General features: G+C 46.2%; 1 protein-coding gene across 13 annotated transcripts in view; it reads left to right on the top strand.

The window, feature by feature from the left end:
* Positions 1 to 24,439, top strand: part of LOC127001574 (ryanodine receptor-like) — a 183,658-nt gene that overhangs the window by 79,165 nt on the left and 80,054 nt on the right. For 12 of the 13 annotated variants that reach the window (XM_050866342.1, XM_050866344.1, XM_050866345.1 and 9 more), the window contains exons 2-24: positions 231 to 335; positions 2,266 to 2,364; positions 4,588 to 4,602; positions 7,918 to 7,995; positions 10,806 to 10,881; positions 11,089 to 11,201; positions 11,967 to 12,072; positions 12,448 to 12,541; positions 13,802 to 13,984; positions 14,587 to 14,758; positions 14,922 to 15,091; positions 16,392 to 16,516; positions 16,809 to 16,988; positions 17,356 to 17,540; positions 17,838 to 18,028; positions 18,509 to 18,776; positions 19,301 to 19,467; positions 20,275 to 20,368; positions 21,098 to 21,214; positions 21,358 to 21,566; positions 21,863 to 21,992; positions 22,875 to 23,139; positions 23,547 to 23,758. In XM_050866342.1, the coding sequence (XP_050722299.1) occupies positions 231 to 335; positions 2,266 to 2,364; positions 4,588 to 4,602; positions 7,918 to 7,995; positions 10,806 to 10,881; positions 11,089 to 11,201; positions 11,967 to 12,072; positions 12,448 to 12,541; positions 13,802 to 13,984; positions 14,587 to 14,758; positions 14,922 to 15,091; positions 16,392 to 16,516; positions 16,809 to 16,988; positions 17,356 to 17,540; positions 17,838 to 18,028; positions 18,509 to 18,776; positions 19,301 to 19,467; positions 20,275 to 20,368; positions 21,098 to 21,214; positions 21,358 to 21,566; positions 21,863 to 21,992; positions 22,875 to 23,139; positions 23,547 to 23,758 (3,354 nt within the window). The remainder of the gene's footprint in view (positions 1 to 230; positions 336 to 2,265; positions 2,365 to 4,587; positions 4,603 to 7,917; positions 7,996 to 10,805; positions 10,882 to 11,088; positions 11,202 to 11,966; positions 12,073 to 12,447; positions 12,542 to 13,801; positions 13,985 to 14,586; positions 14,759 to 14,921; positions 15,092 to 16,391; positions 16,517 to 16,808; positions 16,989 to 17,355; positions 17,541 to 17,837; positions 18,029 to 18,508; positions 18,777 to 19,300; positions 19,468 to 20,274; positions 20,369 to 21,097; positions 21,215 to 21,357; positions 21,567 to 21,862; positions 21,993 to 22,874; positions 23,140 to 23,546; positions 23,759 to 24,439) is intronic. The other variant, XM_050866338.1, reaches the window with a different exon arrangement.

The raw sequence follows: 24,439 nt of genomic DNA on the forward strand, positions 1-24,439 counted from the left end.
AATGTGTATGTGTCTGTTTGTATATATAAATGTATGTATGTATGCATGTAAGTATTTATGTATACATTTATATGTTTATCGTAATTATGCTAAACGAAATGCTCTACACGTGTCACATTCTCTGGACACACACCTGCCTCCCTCACCTACACACACAAACAAACAAGCAAACAAACACCACCACCACCACCACCTTTCCTAACACCTGTCCCCTTTGTCTCGCCCCGCAGGAGGACATGGTGTGCCTCTCCAGCACGGCCATCGGAGACCGCGTGTGTCTCGCCGCGGAGGGCTTCGGTAACAGGACCTGCTTCCTCGAGAACATCGCTGACAAGGTAAGAGGAACGCACCGGAGGGGAGGTGGCGGGGCGCGAGAAAATGGAGAAAGAGAAAATAGTGTTGACAAAAGAATGAAAGAGAATGGAGAATATTGGCGACAAGGTAAGAATGCATCGCCGGGAAAGAAGGCGGGCTGAAGGTGGGAAAGGAAAATGGGAAAAAAGTAAACAGGCTTGTGGAAGGTATACTAAAATCAGGTAAGATGTGGAGAATGGGAGACAAGACAGGGAAGATGGTGTAGGAAGCTGGAGAAAGTAAGTAAAAAGGAGATAGGAGGTTAAAAATTAGAAGGTGGATGCCAGGATGATTGAGAATGGAATGGAGTACGGTAAAGGAGGAGAGGAGGTGAAAGAAACGGTAGAAAGACGAGACGATGATGAAAAGAGTGTAGGAATAATAGATGGATATGTTAAAGGTAGAACAGATAATAGAAGGTGGAGCATCGATGAAAGAAAATGGAGAAAGGAAAGCGTAAATGAAAATGGACTTGGTTAGATGAATTTGAATATAATATCAAATAGTAAAGATGAATGGAGAGATAGATAGATAGATAGATAGAGAAAGTGCAAGGATGATATCAATGACAGGAAACGAAAAGAAAGAAGGAAAGGTGATGAGACAAGAAATGAGAGAAAATGAGAAAGGAAAAAAAAAGGTAAGACAAGATAGAAATAACAAAAGAAATAGAGGATAAAATAGATAAATACCAGGAAAGGGAGAGGAAGAAGACTCTCTCTCTCTCTCTCTCTCTCTCTCTCTCTCTCTCTCTCTCTCTCTCTCTCTCTCTCTCTCTCTCTCTCTCTCTCTCTCTCTCTCTCTCTCTCTCTCTCTCTCTCTCTCTCTCTCTCTCTCTCTCTCTCTCTCTCTCTCTCTCTCTCTCTCTCTCTCTCTCTCTCTCTCTCTCTCTCTCTCTCTCTCTCTCTCTCTCTCTCTCTCTCTCTCTCTCTCTCTCTCTCTCTCTCTCTCTCTCTCTCTCTCTCTCTCTCTCTGTTTATTGACTTTTCTCTCTTTCTCTCTTTGTTTCTCTATTTTTCCCTTTTTTCATATTTCTGCTTCTAACGTTCACTTTCCTCGTCCTCATCTTCCTCCTCCTCCTCCTCCTCTTCCTTCTTCTCTTTTTCTTCGTCTTCCTGTTTGTCCTCCTCTCATTCCTCTTCTTGCTCTTCCTCTTCCTCCTCTTCCTTCTTCTCTTTCTCTTCCTCTTCCTGTTTTTCCTCCTCTCGTTCCTTTTCTTGCTCCTCTTCCTCTTCCTCCTCTTCCTTCTTCTCTTTTTCTTCCTCTTCCTGTTTGTCCTCCTCTCATTCCTCTTCTTGCTCTTCCTCTTCCTCCTCTTCCTTCTTCTCTTTCTCTTCCTCTTCCTGCTTTTCCTCCTCTCGTTCCTCTTCTTGCTCCTCCTCCTCCTCCCCCTCTTCCTTCTTCTCTTTCTCTTCCTCTTCCTGCTTTTCCTCCTCTCGTTCCTCTTCTTGCGCCTCCTCCTCCTCCTTCTCTTCCTTCTTCTCTTTCTCTTCCTCTTCCTGCTTTTCCTCCTCTCGTTCCTCTTCTTGCTCCTCCTCCTCCTCCCCCTCTTCCTTCTTCTCTTTCTCTTCCTCTTCCTGCTTTTCCTCCTCTCGTTCCTCTTCTTGCTCCTCCTCCTCCTCCACCTCTTCCTTCTTATCGTTCTCTTCCTCTTCCTGATTGTCCTCCACTCATTCCTCTTGTTGCTCTTCCTCTTCCTCCTCTCTTCTTTCTCTTTCTCTTCCTCTTCTTGCTCCTCCTCCTCTTCCTCTCTATTACTAAGAAAATACGAGTAGGCCTATAACACAGTAGATCTTATTTAATTAACTCAGCAACTTCTACATGTCATTGTTTTCTTATTATTACGTTCACACATTTAGTTTTTCTCTTCCATGCCTGACGGCGGTGTGTGTGTGTCCCTCTACCCGACAGAACAACCCTCCGGACCTATGCCAGGGCGTCTTCCTCATCGAGCAGGCCCTGTCCGTCCGCGCCCTGCAGGAGCTGGTCACCGCGGCCGCCAGCGAAGAGGTAAAATGGTGTCCTGTCTATTCCCCTCCTTCGGCCCCTCTTTCCCCCTTCGTCCCTTCTCAGAGTATTAGGGATTGTTCACTAATTTCTACAAGTCATAGATATTTGTAATGGTATATAAATGTTAACAGTTCCCATGCATTATTACACCGAGGAACTTATAGAGCTACTTCCTATACTATTACTACTCTAGCTACTTCTCGGTTCCTCTTCACACAGGAACCAATATGCACAGGTCTGCACGGTACATAAACCCATTATCACCATTGTTGTACTGTCTTATGTCTATGTTATGCCATGCTGTCTGTCAGTGTCCGTGTTTAAGTGTATACTATCTTACTGATGTTCTTTTGTTTCCCTTCTACGGTGTGTGTAATAGTTACTATGTAGCGACTGTAGTAGATGTGACAGTGGTGATGTTGGTGGTAGTGGTGTTTGCACGTAATAGACGGTTAGTTTTACAATATATGTGTGTTGCTGTGCTGCAAAGAATAAGTAACACGATATATATGTTTTTTTTGTGGTAATATAAGTGATTGCAGTAAGTAAGAAGGTGATGGTTGTGGTGAATTTGGGTTTAGTATAAGTTGTCACGTGGTATTTGTACTATAAAGTAGTAGTAGTAGTAGTAGTAGTAGTAGTAGTAGTAGTAGTAGTAGTAGTAGTAATAGTAGTGGTAGTGGTAGTAGTAGTTGTAGTAGTAATAGTAGTAGTAGTGGTAGTAGTAGTAGTGGTAGTAGTAGTATCAGCAGATAATGGTAGAGGTAGTGATGGCAGTAGTAACCGTAACTGGTAGAGGTAGCAATAACAGCAATGGCAGAGGCAATAGCAGTACCAGTAGCAGAGGTAGCGGCAGTGTCAGTGCTAGTGAGAGCATTAAACTCTGAATTATAAGGTGAACGGTTTAAACAAAACCTCTATAAAGTCCTCTAAACAGTGTGCCAGCGCAGCCGCCTCTAAGACAAACTCCAGGAACACTCTTTATTAACGCTGTACTAATAATGTGACTCAGGCTAAAACACCACAAACGCGACCTGCAGGGATAGAGATGCATCGTTCATTGGGTTGCGTGAACAATGTAAGCTTGAAGAACTGTGGAAAAACAGCCCCCACAGCCTCATGACACACACACACACACACACACACACACACACACACACACACACACACACACACACACATTTATATAGCCGTGCCAGGAGCGTTAGAGTCTGGGAAGGCAGCGATAATGACATGAGGAACGAGGGGCTGGCGGTAAGGTGACCCGCCGCCGCACCTGGCCACCTGTCACATGCAGGTGGCGCGGTGCTGGCCGGCAGCCACCGCGGCCTTCACCAGGGGGAACGGGAGCTACTGACCCCTGAACACACTGCAGGCCTCCCGGGTGTACATCTAGAGTCCTGCACCCGTGGTCTGGAAGACATGAGGATGTGAGGAAGGTTCCCTCGGTGTAATGAGGACCGAGTGTGTGGTGCTTGGAGAGCCGAGTGTTGCTGCTGCGTCAGGATGGCCATTACCCGTGTGGCCAATTAAGGCTGATGAATGGGCGGCTGGTGCAGGAGCTGCGAAGGGCGCGAGGCGGTGCTTGTGGAGGCGGCGAGGCAGAGGAACAGCTGGCTGGCAGGAGCTTTAGGCCAGGGTGCCGGGGCGGGGTTGACCAGGGGGACGGGAGGCAGGTAGTGACTGCAGGGGTGACGTGGTCAGGTAGACAAACTAGTGTTTAGAGTAAGCCACATGCAAGGCTGACTGTCGGCTGCTCTTCAAGGAGACGCTGATGCACCTGGAGGTGTTTGTGGTGGCGGTGCTGCTGCTGCAGGATGCCAGGGTGGTGACTGTTCAGAGACGAGTTTGTGTGAGTGCCAAAGGTGTTGGCCGAGGCCCAGGCACCTCCTGATCGCCTCTGCCACCACCACACTGATTCGTGTAGCCTCGCTGTCGGGTCACGATTGACAACTGATCACGTGTAACACTAACAAAACATGAGACCATCAAAATGATAAGTCAGCTGGTTTCCTTACCCACTATTTTTTTGTAATTATTATCATCATCAGCAGCACCACCACCACCACCAGCTTCAGCATGCACTGGTTTAGCAGTAAGTGAAGCAGGCAGGCAGCAAAGACAGTAACCTTAGCTGTAGAGCCCCGCCTGTGGTGGCACGACACTGCCCTGGGGTCGCCAGGCCCGGCCAGCTCTCACATGAACATTTTTGTTACTTTTCAGGAGCAGGGGAACGTTGTAAGTAGACAGAGCATTAGCGGGACGCCCTGCCTCGCTCACCATCTGCCTCCGTCACTGACTAACACGGAATTATACTCAAGCCACAGTACCGACCTTAGCCCTACACCGTAGCAGTAGTTTGAGACCTTCCTGCCCGGAGGCCCTGGGCCAGGGGATCCGCCCCCGCCTCACCCCGCCCTCCCTCCCACCTCCCATGAAAGCCTGTCATCCCCAGGGCGGGGGGAGGTGCCGGGCAGATCCCACCCCCATATCCCTCCCTTCCCGGGCAGGTCATGCACAGGACCTGCACGAATTTCGTAGTCTAAACTTTGCTGATTTAGTCCCCGTAAAGCACGCGCTAAATGGTAGTCAGTCGTGTCCACGCTTGAGAGTGAAGACGGAGGTAAACAAAATACACCTTAATTAATCTTACCCTGTAGACATTTTGACGAAGACAGACCTGTACTAAATATATTCCTTGATGCTGCCGGGGAGCCGGGTGCGGAGAAACCTGACCACGAAGGACCTCGCACACCGCCATGCCTCTCAGGAGCTCCTCGGCGCGGGTGAGCGACGCGCGGCTCGGCGGGGCCAAGAGGTCGGCTGGGCACTCAGACTCCGGGGAGTGGTGAGGGATCTGATGACACTTTTAACGCCAAAGTGAAAATTCTCGGCAGAGCGCGGAGTGTTCAGTGGAATGACGTTCTTTGACGCGATTCGTGACGGTGCGGCGGGTGAAGGAAGACCCTTGAAGCTGCTTTTGATGAGAGAGAGAGAGAGAGAGAGAGAGAGAGAGAGAGAGAGATCCAAAAAATACGTCATTTCGAAATCAGTAAGAGAATAAAAAAATAATGACATGGATACTTTCACGCAAAGCAATTTTCTTCCACTCTTTAATGAAGCTTTGTATTGACGATGGTTTCAATTTGTGGTTGTAGTCATACTGGAATGGCGGCGGCTGCTGAGGTCCATTCACTCATGCATATCACATGTGAAATGCGTGAGTGTGGGTGTGCGTGGGTGTGTGTGTGGATGTGGGTGGGTGGGTGTGTGGGTGTGGGTGGGTGTGTGTGTGGGTGTGGGTGTGGGTGGGTGGGTGTGTGGGTGTGGCTGTGTGGGGGGGAGTGAGTGTGTGTGCGGGTGTGGCCGTACGCTGCTCGTCTCTGTTGTGGTTCCCTTTCATTAAGACAGTGACCCGCAGCCTCTGCACGTCTATTCATCGCCGTCAGTAACGAGCAAGGAACACACATTTGTAATACCGAGTCAGGTCCCCTCGACAGCCTTCCCCTCCTGGACCGTCATTAACTTCTCGTCCATGGAATAAGGAGGGTATCCAGAAGGGATTTTATAGACGCCTCTCGGCTTTAATTATAAACTTTGGGACCACTGCCGATTTACATTGTTAAAGCAGCGTGTTGCGGGGATTCCTTCATGGCTTTTACCGAGTCCTTGCCTTGTTCCCCTCACTGTAAAGAAAGGGAACTTGAAGCCTCAGGATGCCTCTTGAACCAATGCTGATCATTCTTTCGGCATCTCCTGTATTCGTTTCGTAGAAGGAAAGTGTTTCAAACATTTGTATGTAGCTTTTGTTTACCACTCGCTCTGCCTCTCTTATCGTAAAAAGAGGAAGGTGATGAGTCTGTGCCCCAGCCGTCCGAGCCCCGAGCCTCGCATCGACGCCTCCCGGAGCAGCTCTCGGGGCGGAAACTGCGTGTCTCCTGTCTGGAAGCCTCTGCATGGCTCTCCGCCACGCCTGAGGATGCACTGCCGTGTTCCAAGGAAGAATATTTAGCTACGGCTCTCGACCATTACTACTAAACAGCTGTTGTTCAGACGACTAATGTTTTGCTTTTCGTAGTGAGAGGCGGTGTTTCTCTTGTAGACTTTGGACCATTTCCTCTTAGGACACCACTGTATCTGTTGATACTGTTACCAGCAGCCTTAACCAAGCCTTCTGTTTGTCTTTCCGTAGTGAGACGTCTGATTTTCTTTACAGAATTTAGATCACTTTCTCTTAGGACTCCACTGTACAGTACACTGTCGACCAGCGGCCTCAAACAATTCGCCCGTGGGAAGACGGTGTGGCGTAAAACATGGGAAAGAACAATGTAGGTCTACCTTTCTGTTCAGGGGAAAATATATTCCTGTCCACATACTTTTCAGTAGAGGTCATAATCAAGCTTTCTTTAGGATGGCGATGTGGAGGAGGAAGACCTTTGTGTTGTACCGTCAAGGGGGAAGCACTAAAGTTTATGTATTGTTGTCGCGGAGTGAGTCATGAATAGTCGGTGCTAAGGAAGGAAGCGAGGGAGGGTAAGGGGAGTGAGTATTAGCCAGGGAACTCGACAGCGTGGAGGAGGGCGGAGGTTGTGGAGTGGCTGGCGGAGGGCGTCTTTCAACCCCCACCCCCTTCCTCTTCCCTTACGCCGACGGTCCTCCCTGGGGTGTTGTTCAAGTGCCGGACTTTATAATTCAGTCACGCCGCGCCAGATGCAACTTGAAAAAACAGCGTTCATTTGCCTTCTGCATCCTTAATGGCGGCGGAGGAACGGCGCCCTGCAGTTAACGTCAGACGCGGCACTTTACCGCTCCCCCGCGAGGCGCTCCCCGAATATTGGCTCCCTCAGAGTGCCTGCTTCCTGCCCGGGCCCCGTCCCCCTCCTTCCCAAAGAGGGCGAGTCTCCCCTAAGGGACGCACCCCACCCCCTTATTAAGCCCCCTCTCCACGTAACTGCCTGTCTTGACTTTCGTTTGCACTGTTTTCCATTGTTCTCATCTTTTGGGGTTATGATTTTTTGCTCTTTTTTCGCCCCTTGTTATCTGTTTCGTTTAGGGTGTTCCGTTATGTTGTTTCCTTCCTCACTCCCTTCCCTTTCCTCTGCTCTCCTCTGTGTCCCTTCCCTCCTCCTCAAGCACGCTACTCCCCCACGTGATTCATGATGACCATTAACTCAAACTTTAATGTCCGTCTCGGTAAAATAATCTCCTTAAGTAATGTGTTTATGAAAGCGTCAGAGTCCATGGATAGGCTCGCGTTACTGTTTACATTAAGCCTCCCTCCTTGAGCCTCCTCTGTCCCTCCCATCCCCCCGACGAAAGTAACCTCATCATGCAAATCTCCCTCTTATCACAGCATCACAGGCCCCCAGGTATCTTATAAAAGCTCACGCAGACATCATAATAACTTTCCCAGGGTAGCCACTCTTGTTATCTGTCTGCTGAAGGTGTGTCAGTTATCGTAGGAGGTGCGTAGCGGCGCTGGGAGGCGGGAGGGCTGGCGTCTTGACCCTCCTCGGCGCCTCATCGTCTTCTCTTCCCCTTCCTCCCCCACAGGGCAAAGGCACCGGGTCAGGGCATCGGACGCTCCTGTATGGCAACGCGGTTCTCCTCAGGCACATGAACTCGATGATGGTGAGTGGCTGTGTTATGTATGTGTCCCTTTACTATTACCAGCGTTTAATGTACTCATCACACTATCGTACTCATCACATTATCGTACTCATCATATTATCACACTCATCACATTATCGCACCCATCACATTATCGTACTCATCATATTATCACACTCATCACATTATCGCACTCATCACATTCTCGTACTTAGCATATTATCACACTCATCACATTATCGCACTCATCACATTCTCGTACTCATCATATTATCACACTCATCACATTATCGCACTCATCACATTATCGCACTCATCATATTATCGCACTCATCATATTATCAAGCACATTATCGTACTCATCACATTGTATTTTCCGATTTCTGACCCATATCTATTGCAAAAAAACAACGCAGACATCTATAATCAATGGTTTTATCAGTAACTTTAAATAACTGACTTTCGTTATTGGTTTGGGTACGATAGCATTGGGTCTGAAGTCGATATATGCAATGCTCTGAGTAAAGTTATCTTGCAACACTACTCATTACCTCGCTCACTCACTGCCTGAATCACACAATCAATAAAAAACAAAAATAAAAAAAATCATTCACTTTCCCACTTTTTATTTTCCTTCATGTCTTTTTTTCCTTACTTCTTTCTTTCTTTCTTTCCATCCTACTTCGATCCCCTTTCTCCCTACCTTCTTTCCTTCCTTCATTTTATACTCACTCATCACTTTCCACTTCAAACATTTTACAACTTATTTCTCCCATATCCATTCCTTTACGACACTCATCCCTTACGTAGCTTTTTTCCTTCGTTCGTTCATCCCCTTCTTCCCTATCTTCTTTCTTTCCTACCTCCTCTACTCACTCAACACTTTCCACTTCAAACATTTTACTCTTCATTTCTTCTACAACCATTCCTTTACGACCCCATCTTCTTATCCCTTTCATTTATCCTTCGTTCCTTCATCCCCTTCTTCCTTACCTTCGTTCTTTTCCTCCGTTCACTTCAAACATTTTACTCTTCATTTCTTCTACATCCATCTTCTTGCCCTCCCTCACCCCCTCCACAGCTGTCCCTGCACCTGTCTCCTCTTTCCTCTTCATTTCGCTATACTCTTCGCTGTCACATCCCTCTCGACACCTCACTTAACTTCATTTTTGCCTTCCTCTTCGTCATCGTTTCTGCTCCATTTTCCTGCTGTCACTTCACGCGCCGGCTGTTCCCTGTTGCTGTCTTCTCTCACACCTGGTTTTTTTCTTATTTTTCTTCCTTTTCTTATTTTTCTTTCTTCGGTCTTGTCTCCACTTTCTCCTTTCGCTCCCAACAGTTTTCCTTCCATCCTGTCCAGCTGTTTATTTTTTCCACTTTCTCCACTTTTTCAGCTTCTCGATCACTTTTATTTTGTATTCCACTTTCACTTTATTTTTTTCCTCCACTTTCACGTACGGTGTCTACTCTTGTTATCTTTTATTCTCGTATTGACTTCCACTTCCCTCTCTCTCTCTCTCTCAGTTCTCTCTCTCTCTTTCTCTCTCTCTCTCTCTTTCCTACTCCACTCTCGTCTGTCTCCATTTCTCTTTCTCTCTCTCTCTCTCTCTCTCTCTCTCTCTCTCTCTCTCTCTCTCTCTCTCTCTCTCTCCACCATTCACACATTCGCTTTTATCTCATCTCCACCTTTTTCCCATTTCCTTGCAGCTTCCCTCACTGTCGTCTGTTCCACTCTTTTTTTTTTCTTTTTTTTTTTTTGCATCATTCCTGTTCCACTTTCAATCGTCTTTTCTGCTTCCTCTCTCTATCTCTCCACTTTTCTTCAATCTCCATCATCCGCACGGTTCCTTTTATCTCATCTCCACCTCCTTTTTCCACTTAGATTTATATTGCAGCTTCCCACACTGTCATCTGTTCCACTTTTTTCGTCATTCCTGTTTCACTTTCAATCGTCTATTCTACACTCTCGCTCCACTTTCATTCAATCTCCACTACTCAAACTCGCTTCTCTCTCATCTCCACCTCTTTTCCCACTTTCTTGCAGCTTCCACACTATATCTTATCCTCCACTTTTATTCCTCGTTGTTCCTCTTCCACTTCCAAACCCTCTTCGTCTTGCATGCACAAAAAACAAATGAAGGGTTATATCCGCATCAGCTCGCGGGTATCACTCTAAAAAGAATAAGATACGATGATTTGTTTGCTGGATTCCGCCCTTGAAGGAGGCGACGCAAGGGAGTTTCCGAAGAGAATTGCGTGTATCTTTATTTTATGTGATTGGTGTTGTTGTTGTTCTTGTTGTTTGTTGTTTTCCTTTATCTTTGCTGTTGTTCGCTGCTGTCACGGGTTATTACTTATTTTTCTTTCCTTTTGTTTTATGTCCATTCTTTCTTGATTCCTATATATATTTTTTTCTTTTCTTTTGTTCTCTCCAGCCTTCCTTCCTCTCTCCCTAACTAACTGATTCATAACTCACTCACTCACTAAATCACTCAGTCACTCTATCAATCACTAAGTCATTTCTTCACTCACTCCTTTCTTTCCTTCCTGCCTTTCTTCTTTTTTTTACATCCTTCCTTCCTTCTATCTTCCTTCCTTCCTTCCTTCTATCTTCCTTCCTTCCTTCCTTCTATCTTCCTCTTCCTCCCTACCTTCTTTCTTTCCTTCCTTCTGCACTCAGTCACTCACTTGCCCCTTCGTTTATTTGTTCACTCACTCACTCACGTATTTCCTTTTCCTTTACAATCTTCACGTGCTTTCTTACTTACTTGCTTACTTACTACTTACCTACCTACTTACTCAGTTACTTATTTACGTCTTGCCTCCCGCAGTACCTCGCCTGCCTGTCCACGAGCTCGTCCAGGGACAAGCTAGCCTTCGATGTGGGTCTCCAGGAGCACTCCATGGGTGAGAGAGAGAGAGAGAGAGAGAGAGAGAGAGAGAGAGAGAGAGAGAGAGAGAGAGAGCGTTTATAATTATGTTGTACCCACTATCTCCCCTCTCCTCCCCTCTTTATTCTCCGCCCCATATATTCTATTCTCAACTTATGTATGTATGTAAGTATGTATGTATGTATGTATGTCTAAGCGAGGGGTTCCAACTGGTGTTCCGCAGGGGAGTCGTGTTGGTGGACCATTCACCCGGCCAGCAAGCAGCGGTCTGAGGGCGAGAAGGTGCGAGTGGGCGACGACCTCATCCTCGTCTCCGTGGCCACCGAGCGATACCTGGTGAGTGCCGGAAGGGAAGGGGAGAGGGGGGAGGGAGGAGCAGATGAAAGAAGGGATATAAGGATGTAGGGACAGGAGTTAAGGGAAGGAAAGAAGCTAGATAGTGAAAGGAGCGAGTGAGAGAAATTAAGATTGGAAGAGTAAGGTGAGGAGGAAGATTGGTTTCTAAAATTACTTTATCTAATTCAAAATGTTGTGTTCCTGTGTTTTCAGAATTAAGAATATCCAGAAACATTAATCTCGGGCCTCACGGAGATATTCCAAGCTCTTCCTTGTTGAAAGATGTCAGATATTCGTTATACCAACTTTTTGTCTTTGATGAAGGCTACATATTTCACTTCCAATTGTATTTCTTGGCATACTTGCACCATACTTTACCAAAAGAGATAACTAGTATTGGAACAGATCTCAAGGGAATAGACAAGGAAATGATAGTTTGTAATGTGGGCGTCGGTTCATGAATATAAAACACGTCTATCTATTTTCTTTCTCTTAACCCGGTAGCAGCGACGGGCCAAATTTGTGGCTTTACCGTGTAGCAGCGACGGGCCAAATTTGTGCCATGATATAAACCCCCAAAATAGATGATACATAATCTGATCACAAATGCTTGTCTCTTAATACTACCAGTGGTGTTGCGCGATGTTTCTTATTCACGTCTGTTTTGGTGTTTACTGAGTGCCTGCCTGACAGTCTTACCTCATCACGTGTCCTTTGGTAGTTATCGAGTGCTCGCATGACTGCCCTACTTCCTCCCTCCCTCAGCAAGCGACGCGCGAGGACGAGCAGAGCATCGTCAACGCCTCCTTCCACGTCACCCACTGGTCCGTCCTTCCCTTCGGCACCGGCCTCTCCAGACTCAAGTTTGTCGGTACGTCCCATAGTAGTAGTAGTAATTATTATTGCTTAGTAGTAACTGGTAGTGGTGGAGGTGGTGGTGATTGTGTCTTTATGGTGGTAGTGGTGGTGGTGGTGATGGTGGTACTGGTGGCGGTGGAGATGGTAGGAACGATAGTGGTAGAGGTTATGGTGGAAATAATGGTGGTAGTAAAGGTGGTAGCCGTAAAGATAGTGGTATTGGGGGTGGTAGAAGTGGTGGTAGAGATAGAAGAATTGGTGGCGGTAGAGATGATAGTGGTGATGGTGGTAGAGCTGATCGTGGAAATAATGGTGGTAGTAAGGTGGAGGGAGTGGTGATTATGGTGCTTGTGGTGGTATTAACAGCCTTTCCCCTGTGTCCCTGCAGCGTGTGTCTTCGGCGGGGAGGTGTTGCGTTTCTTCCATGGCGGGGACGAGTGCCTCTCCATCCCGTCCACGTGGAGCGAACAGCCGGGCCAGAAGTGAGTGTTTGGGGTGGAGGCAGGCAGTGGAAGGGAGGGAGGGAGGGAAGTGGGAAGGGAACGGGTATGATAAAGGTAGGGGGAGAAGTAGGAAGGAAAAAAAGAAGGGAAGGATGAAGGGAGAGGAAGAAGTGGGTATAGGGAAGGAAGGAGGGGGAGAAGAAGGAACGGTTCAAAATAGGGAGGGATGGAAGGAGGGGAAGTAGGAACGGAAGGAAGAAGGGATGGAAGGAGGGGGAAGAAGTGGGTAGGGAACGAAGCAGGAAGGAAGGAAGGCATGGAGGAAGAGGAAGAAGGAAGGGAGGGAGCGAAGGAGGGAGAAGTGGGAACCGGACAAAGAGGGATCAAGGGAGGGGAGGAGGGGTACACAATAAGAGATAAATGGAGGGCGGAAAAATAGCTTGTGAGTGCCTGGGTTGGAAGGCGGCAGCAGGAGGGAGGGAGGGAGGGAAGGGAGGGACTGGAACAAAGGAGCGAGGATGGGAGGAGAGGGGTGAAGGGGTGACGGAATGATAAATGAGTGGAGGAGGGAAAAATAAATTAGGATAATGGAAAGTATGAGGAAATAAAGTAAGGGAGAAAAGGAAAAGAAGGATAAAAAAAGAAGAAAGAAGGGCAGGCGTGTGGCTTATAACCCTTCACGATGATAGTAATGAAAGTGAACAAGTATGTAGCTATTCGTACAAATCACAGGATTATACTTAGCAATATATCAAAAGAGAACATCAGGAAAATTACAGCAGTATGCATGTATAAGCTCTTCCTTGCAAATATATATCAGTTATTGCTATCTCTAAACTATTTTTCACCCTCGTAGAATCCACACACTTCACTTTTTATCTATTTATTTATTTTATTTATTTATTTTTATCTTGGCATTCTTACAACATGCTATTACTTACAGAGAGTGGTAGTCATTGATCCGGAAAAGTGGTTACAGACAAAGCAAGGAGAGGGCAGGGTCTAACTGATTGATATTTATGTTGGAACTTAAAGAGAATTGCCTATATAGGAAGGGAGAGGGTATCAGGACAGCTCTCCTCCCGAAATTGACCCCTCTTTCGGCCACCTCTGGATTCTTTTTGGGAGCAGCGAGTGGCGGGCTTTTTTTATTATTGTTTTCTTTTTTTGTGCCCTTGAGCTGTCTCCTTTGTTGTAAAAAAAAAATCAGGGCGTTAAGGTATTATATGTAGACTACCTAGTACAGGAAAACATATTGAGGTGTTTATTACCCTAACTCACTGTCACGGCGCCCCCCAGCATCGTGGTGTACGAGGGCGGCTCCGTCACCTCTCAGGCCCGCTCCCTCTGGCGTCTCGAGCTGGCCAGGACCAAGTGGGCGGGCGGCTACATCAACTGGTTCCACCCGATGCGCATCCGACACATCACCACGGGCAGATACCTCGGCATCACGGACCAGAATGAACTCGTGCTGCTCCACAGGTAAGGACAAGTTAATTTATAGGAGCAGTGAGTAGCGGGCTTTTTTTTTCACATTTGTTATCTTTTTTTATGTCCTTGAACTGACTCCTCTGCTGTTAAAAAAAAAGGATTTGTTAACGTGTTGTTCTTGTCCTTCTAATTCTTTCTTAACTTCCTTATACCTATATCTTCCTTTCTTTCTTCCTCCCCTCGTGTCTTTTTGTTCTCTTCCTATCTTTTCTTTCTTCCTTTCTTTCTTATCTCATTCGTCAGTTCGTTCCTTCGTTCTTCGTTCCTTTATTCTTGCGTTTCTTTGTTTCGGGTTTTTTTTTCTTCCCAGACTCTTCCGATGTTGATATTAGCCTAACTTTTTTGTTCTTCCTGTTCTTCTTTATTTTTCATATCATCTTCATCATCTTCTTTCCTTTATCTTCTTCTTCTTCTTCTTCTTCTTCCGTTGTTTCTGTTGTAAATTATATATGAGAGGTTTGGGGTTACTGAAAGAATCATGGATACTGCTCGGTTTTTCGCTCTAATCTATAATGGCTATCGAAAAAAATAAAACATGTATCTTACCTGAACGCTCTTTTTTTTCTAACCTCCTCCTCCTCCTCCTCCTTCAGGGATGAGGCAACTCTCGCAGCCACGTCTTTCTACCTGCGCGAGGAGAAGGACGACAACAAAGTGCTTCTCGAGGACAAGGACTTGGAGGTGATCGGCGTCCCGCTCATCAAGTACGGCGACTCCACGGTCATCATGCAGCACGTCGACACTGGACTCTGGCTTTCGTACAAGGTGGGTGTTGGGCCCGCTGCTAGGTCAGGTCAGGTCAGGTTCGGCACGACTCTGGCAACAAGGTCAAGGTTCAAAGTTAGGTTAGGTTAGGTTTGCATATAATTTTGTTGTGGTAATCTCTTGGTACCGTCTCTATAATGTGTCGTTTGTGGCATCCCGGCAGGCGTTTGAGATCAAGAAGAAGGGCGTCGGCAAGGTGGAGGTGAAACAGGCGACGCTGCAGGAGGAAGGGAAGATGGACGACGGGATGGTCTTCTACAGGAGTCAGGAGGAGGAGTCCCGCACCGGCCGCGTCATCCGCAAGTGTTCGCACCTGTTCAACATGTTCATCAAGTGAGTGGCGGTGTTATACTTTGTACCGTAATGCTCATCCAGTTTATCCTGACCAAAAAATAGTGAGACAGTTGAGTAGTAGATCTAGGGTCGCATTAAAAGATATATCGCCCCCTTAGAACACATAATTGAAGAGGCTTTCGTAAGAGTTGTGAGCATTTCCAGGGGTAGTTTTATGACCCTGGTGGTAGTTTGACCCTTCTTCTGTACCCTGAGCTTAAAAAAAAAACTTATTAGAACCTGATTGATCCCCCTTTTGACCTTTAGAAATAGCTGATGTGAGAAGCGAATGTGTCTTGTAATACCAGCCCTAATGTTTTACGAATTACCACTTTTTTTTCAATCTTAATCCTATCACAGCTTTTTCGTGGTCCAAGATTTTATGGAAAGAATAAACACCACAGAGACGAACATGAATGCAACACAACTTTTTCGTGATACAAGATTTTATGAAAAGAATAAACACTGCCTAAAGAGACGAACATTAATGTACACTTTTGTTCCTAACCATTGATAAACGACACACACATTGCCATGCCATCCACCACTCAGCTCGGCCCGCGTGTTTATGATCATTCCCATAACTACAGGTGGTTCAGGGGGGACAGTAAAGATAATTAAAGTCATCCATATTTTACGCTCCATCAACCCGCGTTTAACTTGGACTGTCGTGCAGGTGAAGGCCACTCAGCTGTTTTCTTTGTGGCCAAGCTTCGCCTGCCGCACCGTGACACTTCCAAGCCTCGACCCTTCAGTTATTATGCTCCATCGCTCAATTTGTAACCTGAAGAGAGTGGAGGAAGGAATAAGAAGAGGGAGAAAAGTGAGGAAATAGAAGAAGAAAAAAAATGTGCGCTCGAAATCTAATAAAAAACAAAGAAAAAAATCCCCCGACATTTATTATTATTAGGCTATTATTATTATTATTATTATTATTATTATTATTATTATTATTATTATTATTATTATTATTATTATTATTATTGAGGCATTAACAGTATCTAGATATACTATTCATACTGTTAAACTAATAGAAATATCACACATTAAAACAAAAACAAAAAGTTGAAGTGTATAGCTTAGGGTTGGGTCTCCTTTCTGGATTCCTTACAGCAGCATCTTTTTTTCTCTCTCCCGTCCCACAGAGCCATTGAAGGCACCCAGACCTCCTATTCATGCGATTTAACAAAGATAAATAACACAATAGTAACAGCAAGATATTGAAGTGTAGCATAGACAGAACACTCCTCCTCCTCATCCTCCTCCTGGCCCCATCATTTTTTTTCTATTCCCCTGACAGAGGCCTCGACAGCATCCAGACATCTCGCCGCATCTCCATCCTGCTAAAGATGGTCAACCTGAAGGAGATGATTCACTGCCTCGAGGATCTGATCAACTACTTCGCCTACCCTGAGGATGACCTTGGTGAGCTGGCACAAACGCACACACGCACGCAATTAAGCACTTTTCCTTCACGATTAATTTCTGTAATACGTCTTTTATATACGGATTATCTCTCCTTACTTCATATTACGTTTCTTTTCCTCTCCCATACTTCTCCATACCACGCTTCTTACCTCCATCACCTTTCCTTTCTCCATAATGTCGTCTTTTTCCCCCCGCCACGCCCGCAGATACTTCTCCATACCACGCTTCTTACCTCCATCACCTTTTCTTTCTCCATAATGTCTTCTTTCTACCCCCGCCACGCCCGCAGAGCACAACGAACGCCAGGTGTCCCTCCGCGCCCTCAGGAACCGCCAGGACTTGTTCCAGCAGGAGGGCATCCTCAACCTGATCCTGGACGCCATCGACAAGATCACCGTCATCACTGCCCAGGGCTTCATGGTGGCTCTGGCTGGCGAGGAGTCTGGCCAGGACTGGGACATCATCTCCGGTAAGTAGGCTACTGACAATGTGCAGCCTGTTTTAATAGTTCTTCCTCTTTTTCCTCCTCTTGCTGCTGCGTCCTGCACCTCTCCCTCCTTATATTCTTGTTCTAATTGATCTCCCTCTTTCTCCTCCATGTTCTCGGTCTCATCTTTAATTTTGTTCTTCTTTTATATATTTTTCCTCCATCTTTTCTTTCTCTTCCTCCCCTACAAATAAGAGCTAGTAATTAATAGTCAGATTTTGTAGTGTTGGAAGTGTTATGTCCCTGGAGAGGTTAGATGCTTGATAATAGGTACTACATAACCTGCCACGTAGTCCAATAACAAATACTTTCATCTGGTATGCCTCGTTAAGTCTTGTGTCTGCCGCAGGTTACCTCTATCAGCTGCTGGCCGCCGTCATCAAGGGCAATCACACCAACTGTTCGCAGTTCGCCAACAGCCACCGCCTAAACTGGCTGTTCTCCCGCTTGGGGTCAGCTGGAGAGGGCACCGGCATGCTGGATGTGTTGCACTGCGTCCTCGTCGACTCCCCCGAGGCACTCAACGTGATGAAGGTGAGTTCCTGCCGCGAGCTGCTGCACATCCTATTACCACCTGTCTGGTGATCCGTTCCAGTGAAGGGACAGGAAATCAATGATGGAGGGGCTAAAAAAGAATATCTGGTAATTAGAACCTTTCTGAGAGGATGGCAAAAGTCCCATAAAATATAGATTGGGATAAGGCTACAGCTAGAGGACTGAAAATGTCTGCTGCTGATGACATCCTTCTCTCGTTATAGCCATTAGTATTCTTTACCTTCCTTATCACCTTTATCACCCCACCCCTGACTCCAAGTCCCTCCACGCCCCCAGGAGGAGCACATCAAAGTGATCATCGCCCTTCTCGAGAAGTACGGCCGCGACCCCAAGGTGCTGGACGTCCTCTGCTCGCTGTGTGTGGGCAACGGGACGGCCGTGCGCTCCTCGCAGAACAATATCTGCGACTACCTCCTGCCAGGCCGCAACCTGCTGCTTCAGACCCAGCTGGTGGACCATGTGTCGAGGTGAGTCGAACCCGCTGCGCCGCCTTCAGGAAGACCCAGTGAAAAATTTGTAGTGGTTACATATCGTGTATCTCTGTAGAATTGTTGGATTATCACTATTAGTCATAATCAGAGGAAAATATAGAGTCGTTGGATATATTTAACGAATAAAATAAGGTGATTCAGCAAACTTGACCCACACTCAGCCTTTTGTTTACTAACCCATATTTCACTTTGTTCATGTCTCCCTTTTCAGCGATCTCTCCCTCCGGTTATCTTTTTGTTCCTTACCACCACTCTTCTGTCTGTGTCTGTCTCAGGTTTCCGTGTCCTATTATCTCTTGGCTGTTTATCCGTTCACTAACTTCTTTCATCCCCTGTCCTCATGCTTTTGTTTCTCAGGTCTCGGCCATTCTCCTCCGGCATCTCCCTCATATATACTCTTCGTGACCTCCTTGACCTTGGTTTGTGGTGTCTCATATATACCCTGTGTCCCATCAGCGCGCGGCCCAACATCTTCGTGGGCCAGGTGGAGGGATCCGCCATCTACCAGCGGTGGTACTTCGAGGTGACGCTGGACCACATCGAGCAGTCTTCCCACCTGCCGCCGCACCTCCGCATCGGCTGGGCCAACACCAAGGGCTACGTCAGCTACCCCGGCGGCGGCGAGAAGTGGGGCGGCAACGGCGTGGGCGATGACCTCTACTCCTACGGCTTCGACGGCTCCTTCCTGTGGACCGGCGGCCGCTACACCCTCGTCAACCCCCTCGTGAGTGCATGGCGAAGGAGGGAAGGGAAGGGTAGGCTGAGGATGGGTGAGGGTAAGAAGAGGAATTAAGGATGATGAGGGGAGGGGGGTAGGGGAAAGGGAAAGATTAGTTTGAGGGTGTGAGGGTTTACATAGATTTACATAGAAAATCAGACCACACAGACCCCATGGTCCAGACTAGGTGGTCTGTCCTTAAACCTTAGTGATTCTACATTAATCAGATGGCTACAAAATGCTGCATTTCAACTCTAGTTAATATTAAGTTGAAGGAAGTGATGATCGAGCTTGTTTTTAAAGGAGTTAATCATGTTACACTGGACCACTGAAGGTGGGATCATCTTTCCCCTCATCCCTATCTTTTTCTCCCCTCCCTCTTCCCCACACTCTTCCCTCTTCCCCTCATCAACATCCTTGCCCATCCTCCTCCTACCTTCACTCTCACACCCACAACCTAATCTTTCCCTTTCCCCCTCCTCCACACACCCTCACACCCTCCTCTTTACCACTCCCCTTCTTCCCTTCAGGAGTCGGAGCCACTCATCAAGAAGGGTGATGTTATCGGCTGTGCCCTCGACCTCACCGTGCCCATCATCACCTTCTACGTGAATGGTCGCCAGGTGAACGGCGCCTTTACGGGCTTCAACCTGGACGGCATGTTCTTCCCTGTCGTGTCTGCCTCTGCCAAGCTCAGGTGTGACTCCTTAGTGACTTACCTTGATGTGGTGAAGTGTTGCAGACCTGAGTGACTTGTTTATTTGATTGCTTGAGTGTAATGGATGAGGTTTAGGTTACGATCGACCGATTGTATTGTCTTGTCCTCATGCTGCTTTTCATTCCGCCTTCATAAATGTAGGAGTGTTAGCGACTTGGATGTGGTGAAGTGTTACCTGCCTGGGTGGTGTGTTTACCTGGTGATGTAGTGTATTGGATTAGGTTTAGGTTACGATTGAGTTGTCTTGTCCTCTTGCTGGCTTTCATTCTGCCGTAATAAATGTAGGCGTGTTAGCGACTTACCTTGATGTGGTGAAGTGTTACCTGCCTGAGTGATGTGTGTTTACCTGGTGATGTAGTGTGTTGTAGTCCAGGTTGTAGTGTCAAGTTTTCGTACTAGCCTCCATCCTGTCTTTGATGCGACTCATTAACGACTGACATGGTTAAGTGATGTAGATCTGAGCAACATCTTATTTGGCTGTCCCTTTGTGATATATATATTGTTTGGATCATAGTTGTCTTGTCCTGTCGTTATATTTGCTCCAGTGTACAGCTCTTTAGTGGGTTACCTTTACGTGATGGAGTATGTATCTTAGTGACTTGCGTTTGCCTAGTTGTCTAGTTGTGATGTACAGTGTTTGGATCATGAGCATGCCAGCCATCCTCCTGAATCATATACATGTGTGTGTGTGGGTGTTTGTGCATATAGGTCATGGTTGTGTATGTGTTGTCCTGTCTTCATATTTTGCTTCTCACCCGGTTTACTGACCTCATCCATTGTCTACAGTGCGAGGTTCCTGCTGGGAGGAGAGCATGGTCGCCTAAAGTACCCGCCGCCGGATGGCCACTCAACTGTGTCCGAGTGCCTCCTTCCCTTCCAGGTATGCCTTTGTTCCTTTTCCCTCATCACCATTTAAAACTCTCTTCCATCTCTCCTCTCACTTTCCACAACCTATATTCTCTCACTTCCATTTTTTTTTTGCTGCTTCTCCCTTATTGCTGTCTAAAACTCCTCATCTCTCCTCTCACCTTCCTTATCATCCATCCTCCTTCTTCACTACCATTTCCTTGTTACATCTCGCTTATCATCATTTAAAACTTTCATTCGTCTCTCCTCACATTCCACATCTCTCATTCTTTCTCCATCTCCACAATTTCTATATTCCTTGTTAATCATCATCTTTAATTCTTCATTCAACACCTGATACTCTTATCTTTCATTCTGCATTCTACCTCATTCACCATTATTCATACATTTGTTCTCCTTTCCTACTTTGTATTATTCACCTATCTATCATGCCACTCTTTCTTTAGTCCCTTCAGAATCACTAGCTAAAACTGAAACAACATTCTCTCGCTTCATATAAATTAAAGCAATACAGTTTTACTTAGATGGTTCTACATTACTTAGTCTTACTTATCTAGTGTATATTCCTTTTGTGCTCATCAGACCTCCATTTCCTCTCTCCATCTAAATCAACCCATTACATATACACATTTATGATATAGTGGTACTGGTAGGGTATTATCAATCAAGTACTGGTAGTAGAGGAAGGAATGATAATAAATGCAAACCGCTCCTCATTGTCTCCTTTTCTTGCCCCTGCCAGACCCTTGCCATCGACCCATGCTTTTACTTCGGTGAACAGCACAAGGGCATCTTGGCGGGGCCACTGCCAATACAGGATGACCTGGTCTTCGTGCCCAAGCCTGTGGACACCAATCACGTGAGTGTTTACTCTCCCCTCACAGGTTCCTATCCCCACAATGTAACTAGACTTGCCTTTCTCCTAATATCCAGCAGATCTACATTTGTACATATCCTCCCCCTCCACCATACCCTACAGTCACTGCCCTTCCACTCTCACAGATCCAGCTGCCAGGGTACATCGAGCAGGTGCGGGACAAGTTGGCGGAGAACATTCATGAGATGTGGGCAATGAACAAGATCGAGCAGGGGTGGACTTACTCGGAGAGGCGAGACGACCTACGACTCCACCACCCGTGCCTCACCTCCTTCGAAAAGCTGCCGACCAGCGAAAAACGATACGATGCCACTCTTGCCCTCCAGACCCTCAAGTAAGATGCTGTGCTATTACTTAAGTCACTAAATGATTAACTGAAATATTTCCTTCAGTCTGTCCACCGAATCAGAAAAGGTCACATGTTTGTAAGTGCTTCAGATGAGTCCTTCAAATTAAAGTGTCAAGTAAGGCATCATGTTATCTACTTAAGCTTCTGGTTGAGTTTGAAAATATGTCTTTCGGTCCTTCTTCAGTGGTCTTAAAGATATGTTTGTGTGTGTGTGTGTGTGTGTGTGTGTTCCTGTGATTACTCTTCATTCATTCTTATTTACTTTTTTCTCATTTGTACAGGACAGTGCTGGCCCTGGGTTACCATATCACACTGGACAAGCCACCGAGTCGTATCCGCTCACTCAGGCTGCCCAATGACCCCTTCCTGCAGTCCAACGGGTACAAGCCACAGCCCCTTGACCTTTCCCAGGTACATAACTTACCACCAGCCAGGTCGTTTTTTAATGTCTTTTCTTTCCTTTGTTGCATATGTCAATGAAAAGAAAAGTTTCAGCTTGTCCATATGTAGTCCTGTTGCATTTCAATTTCATAGTAGGGAAGTGGGGAAGGCTAAAGTTGCCATAACCTGGGGAAAGGAGGGAAAGAGCATGGGGAAACTGCAGAGGGAACACAAAGGAAGAACAAACAACAGCAGACCTGCTGGTCCTTACGAGGCTGTTTGTGACAAGCTACACTAACTATCTAATCAAAGGTGGAAGATGAAGGACAGTAAAAAGGTACCACAAAGAAAAATAATGGTTTCAGCTCATTCATCTGTCATTGCTGTTTTATTTTTACAGTAAACTGAAAATATTCCAGATTTCCATTAGTATTACCTACTTCTTACTTCTTTTGAACCATTTACTTGAAAAGTGTGATAATCCAACAAATGACAAACTTCCTCCCCTTCACCTTTCTCATTGCTGTGTCATTAGCCAGTCTACATGTCCCAATAAAGCTTTCATGAACAATTGAATCTGATGAGTGCTTGCTGGACTAGTGTGAGTGGGGCTTATTTTCGATGATATGTCAACAGATTATAGTCCAGAAGCCCCTCAAGATGCCCAGCAAGAAATTTTATACTGGCTTTGTGAAAAAAAATACTCTGGCTCTTATTTAAGGTAGTCATTGATTTCACTGTGAGGCTAGGTGAGGTTAGGATAGCCCCTGAGAGTGGTTGTGGGTGCTGCTGCTGGGTAAGATTATGTCAGCTGTAGTGTGTTACCTTACACAGGATTGTAGCTTTTCTCTTGGTGCTGCAGCTGAATTGGGTTAGTTTCCTGTATTCATATCAAATTTTTTTCCGGGGCAGGTGAGTCTGACGCCCAAGCTGGAGGAGTTGGTGGACCAGCTTGCAGAGAACACACACAACATCTGGGCCAGCGAGCGCATTCAGCAAGGGTGGACCTATGGCCTCAATGAAGACCCAGACATGCGCCGCTCGCCCCATCTGGTTAGTTATCTCAATGTGGATGACGCCATCAAGAAGGCCAACCGCGACACAGCCTCCGAGACCATCCGAACTCTACTGGTATACGGTTATCTGCTGGAACCGCCGCCTGGAGACCAGGCCGAAGGTAACAACACACCTAGGTTGCCAGAGGGTGCTTAGGGAATCTGGTATGTGCTCCAGTGGTATTCCATCTCAAGCATATCTCAATACCATCCAACTTCCTGATGCAAAGGTTAATCACTATGTTCATTCTCTCATTCCTTTTACTGACAAACCCTAGAACAGCCTTATCCCTCTATATTTCCTCATACCTATGACTTAACTTTTTCTAAATGCTTTTGGAACTAGATTTGATTTTGTTTTGGGGCAAGCCTTCTCTCTTCTTTAGGATAAAGCAGTGTGTTGTAGTAATTTTTTTATATACTGTAGTCATGGTTTGGCTTTTGCCTTGGCCTCTCTATAGTGCCATAGATATTTCTTGTTGTTTATTCTTCTTCCACATTGTATCCTAAATTTCTGTTTTTATCGCAGGTGCGGCAGCTGCTGAGGCCAACAATCTGCATGGCACTGGCCACCGCACCTATCGCCTCGAGAAACCCAACGCCGTCACTTCGGGCAAGTGGTACTTTGAGATGGAGGTGCTGACGTCAGGGCCCATGCGTATTGGCTGGGTGGAGGTGAACAGTCAGCCCGGCAAAGAGCTGGGCAGCGACGACAAGTCCTGGGCCTTTGACGGCTTCCGTGTAAGTATCAGTTTTCTCTCCTTTAATTCCAGTCACCTCAGACTTAGCAACAAGGACAATTACTTTGCCTTGCTCCTACACAAGGTCAAGTACATACCCTTTATTGTTACATGAGGTCAAGTTCTTATTTTGTTACATGGGGTCAAGAAGTGGTACCTTATTGTTACACTGGATTAGGTACTTTTGATATACCACTCAAGTTCAACTTTAAGGACTCCTGCCTTTTTATTTTGACCAGCTGTTCAGGAGTCACTTGTTTAGCAGAAAGGAAATATAGAGATTCAAATCAGAGGACTTATTTCTTCAAGTTGTGACCAGATGTTGAGGGTCACTTATTGAGTCCAGTAATAGCTGAGTTCATAATTTTTTTTCTATAAACAATAGCTCAGTACTAATGTAGAAATAAAAAAAATAATAGAAAATGAATACAGGTAACTCTCGATTTACGTGAGTATTGAGTCCTTGAAGAGGTCGCGTAAATCAAAAACAATGTAAAGCAAACAAGAGGTAGGTTTCTGTCAAAAAATAAATATTCACTTCATTTAGTGGAGAGAGAGAGAGAGAGAGAGAGAGAGAGAGAGAGAGAGAGAGAGAGAGAGAGAGAGAGAGAGAGAGAGAGAGAGAGAGAGAGAGAGAGAGAATATCCATATCACCGAGATATCCACTCAGGCACTCAGTCTC

The sequence above is a fragment of the Eriocheir sinensis genome, chromosome 21 (assembly GCF_024679095.1).
Source record: "Eriocheir sinensis breed Jianghai 21 chromosome 21, ASM2467909v1, whole genome shotgun sequence".
Classification (NCBI taxonomy): domain Eukaryota; kingdom Metazoa; phylum Arthropoda; class Malacostraca; order Decapoda; family Varunidae; genus Eriocheir; species Eriocheir sinensis.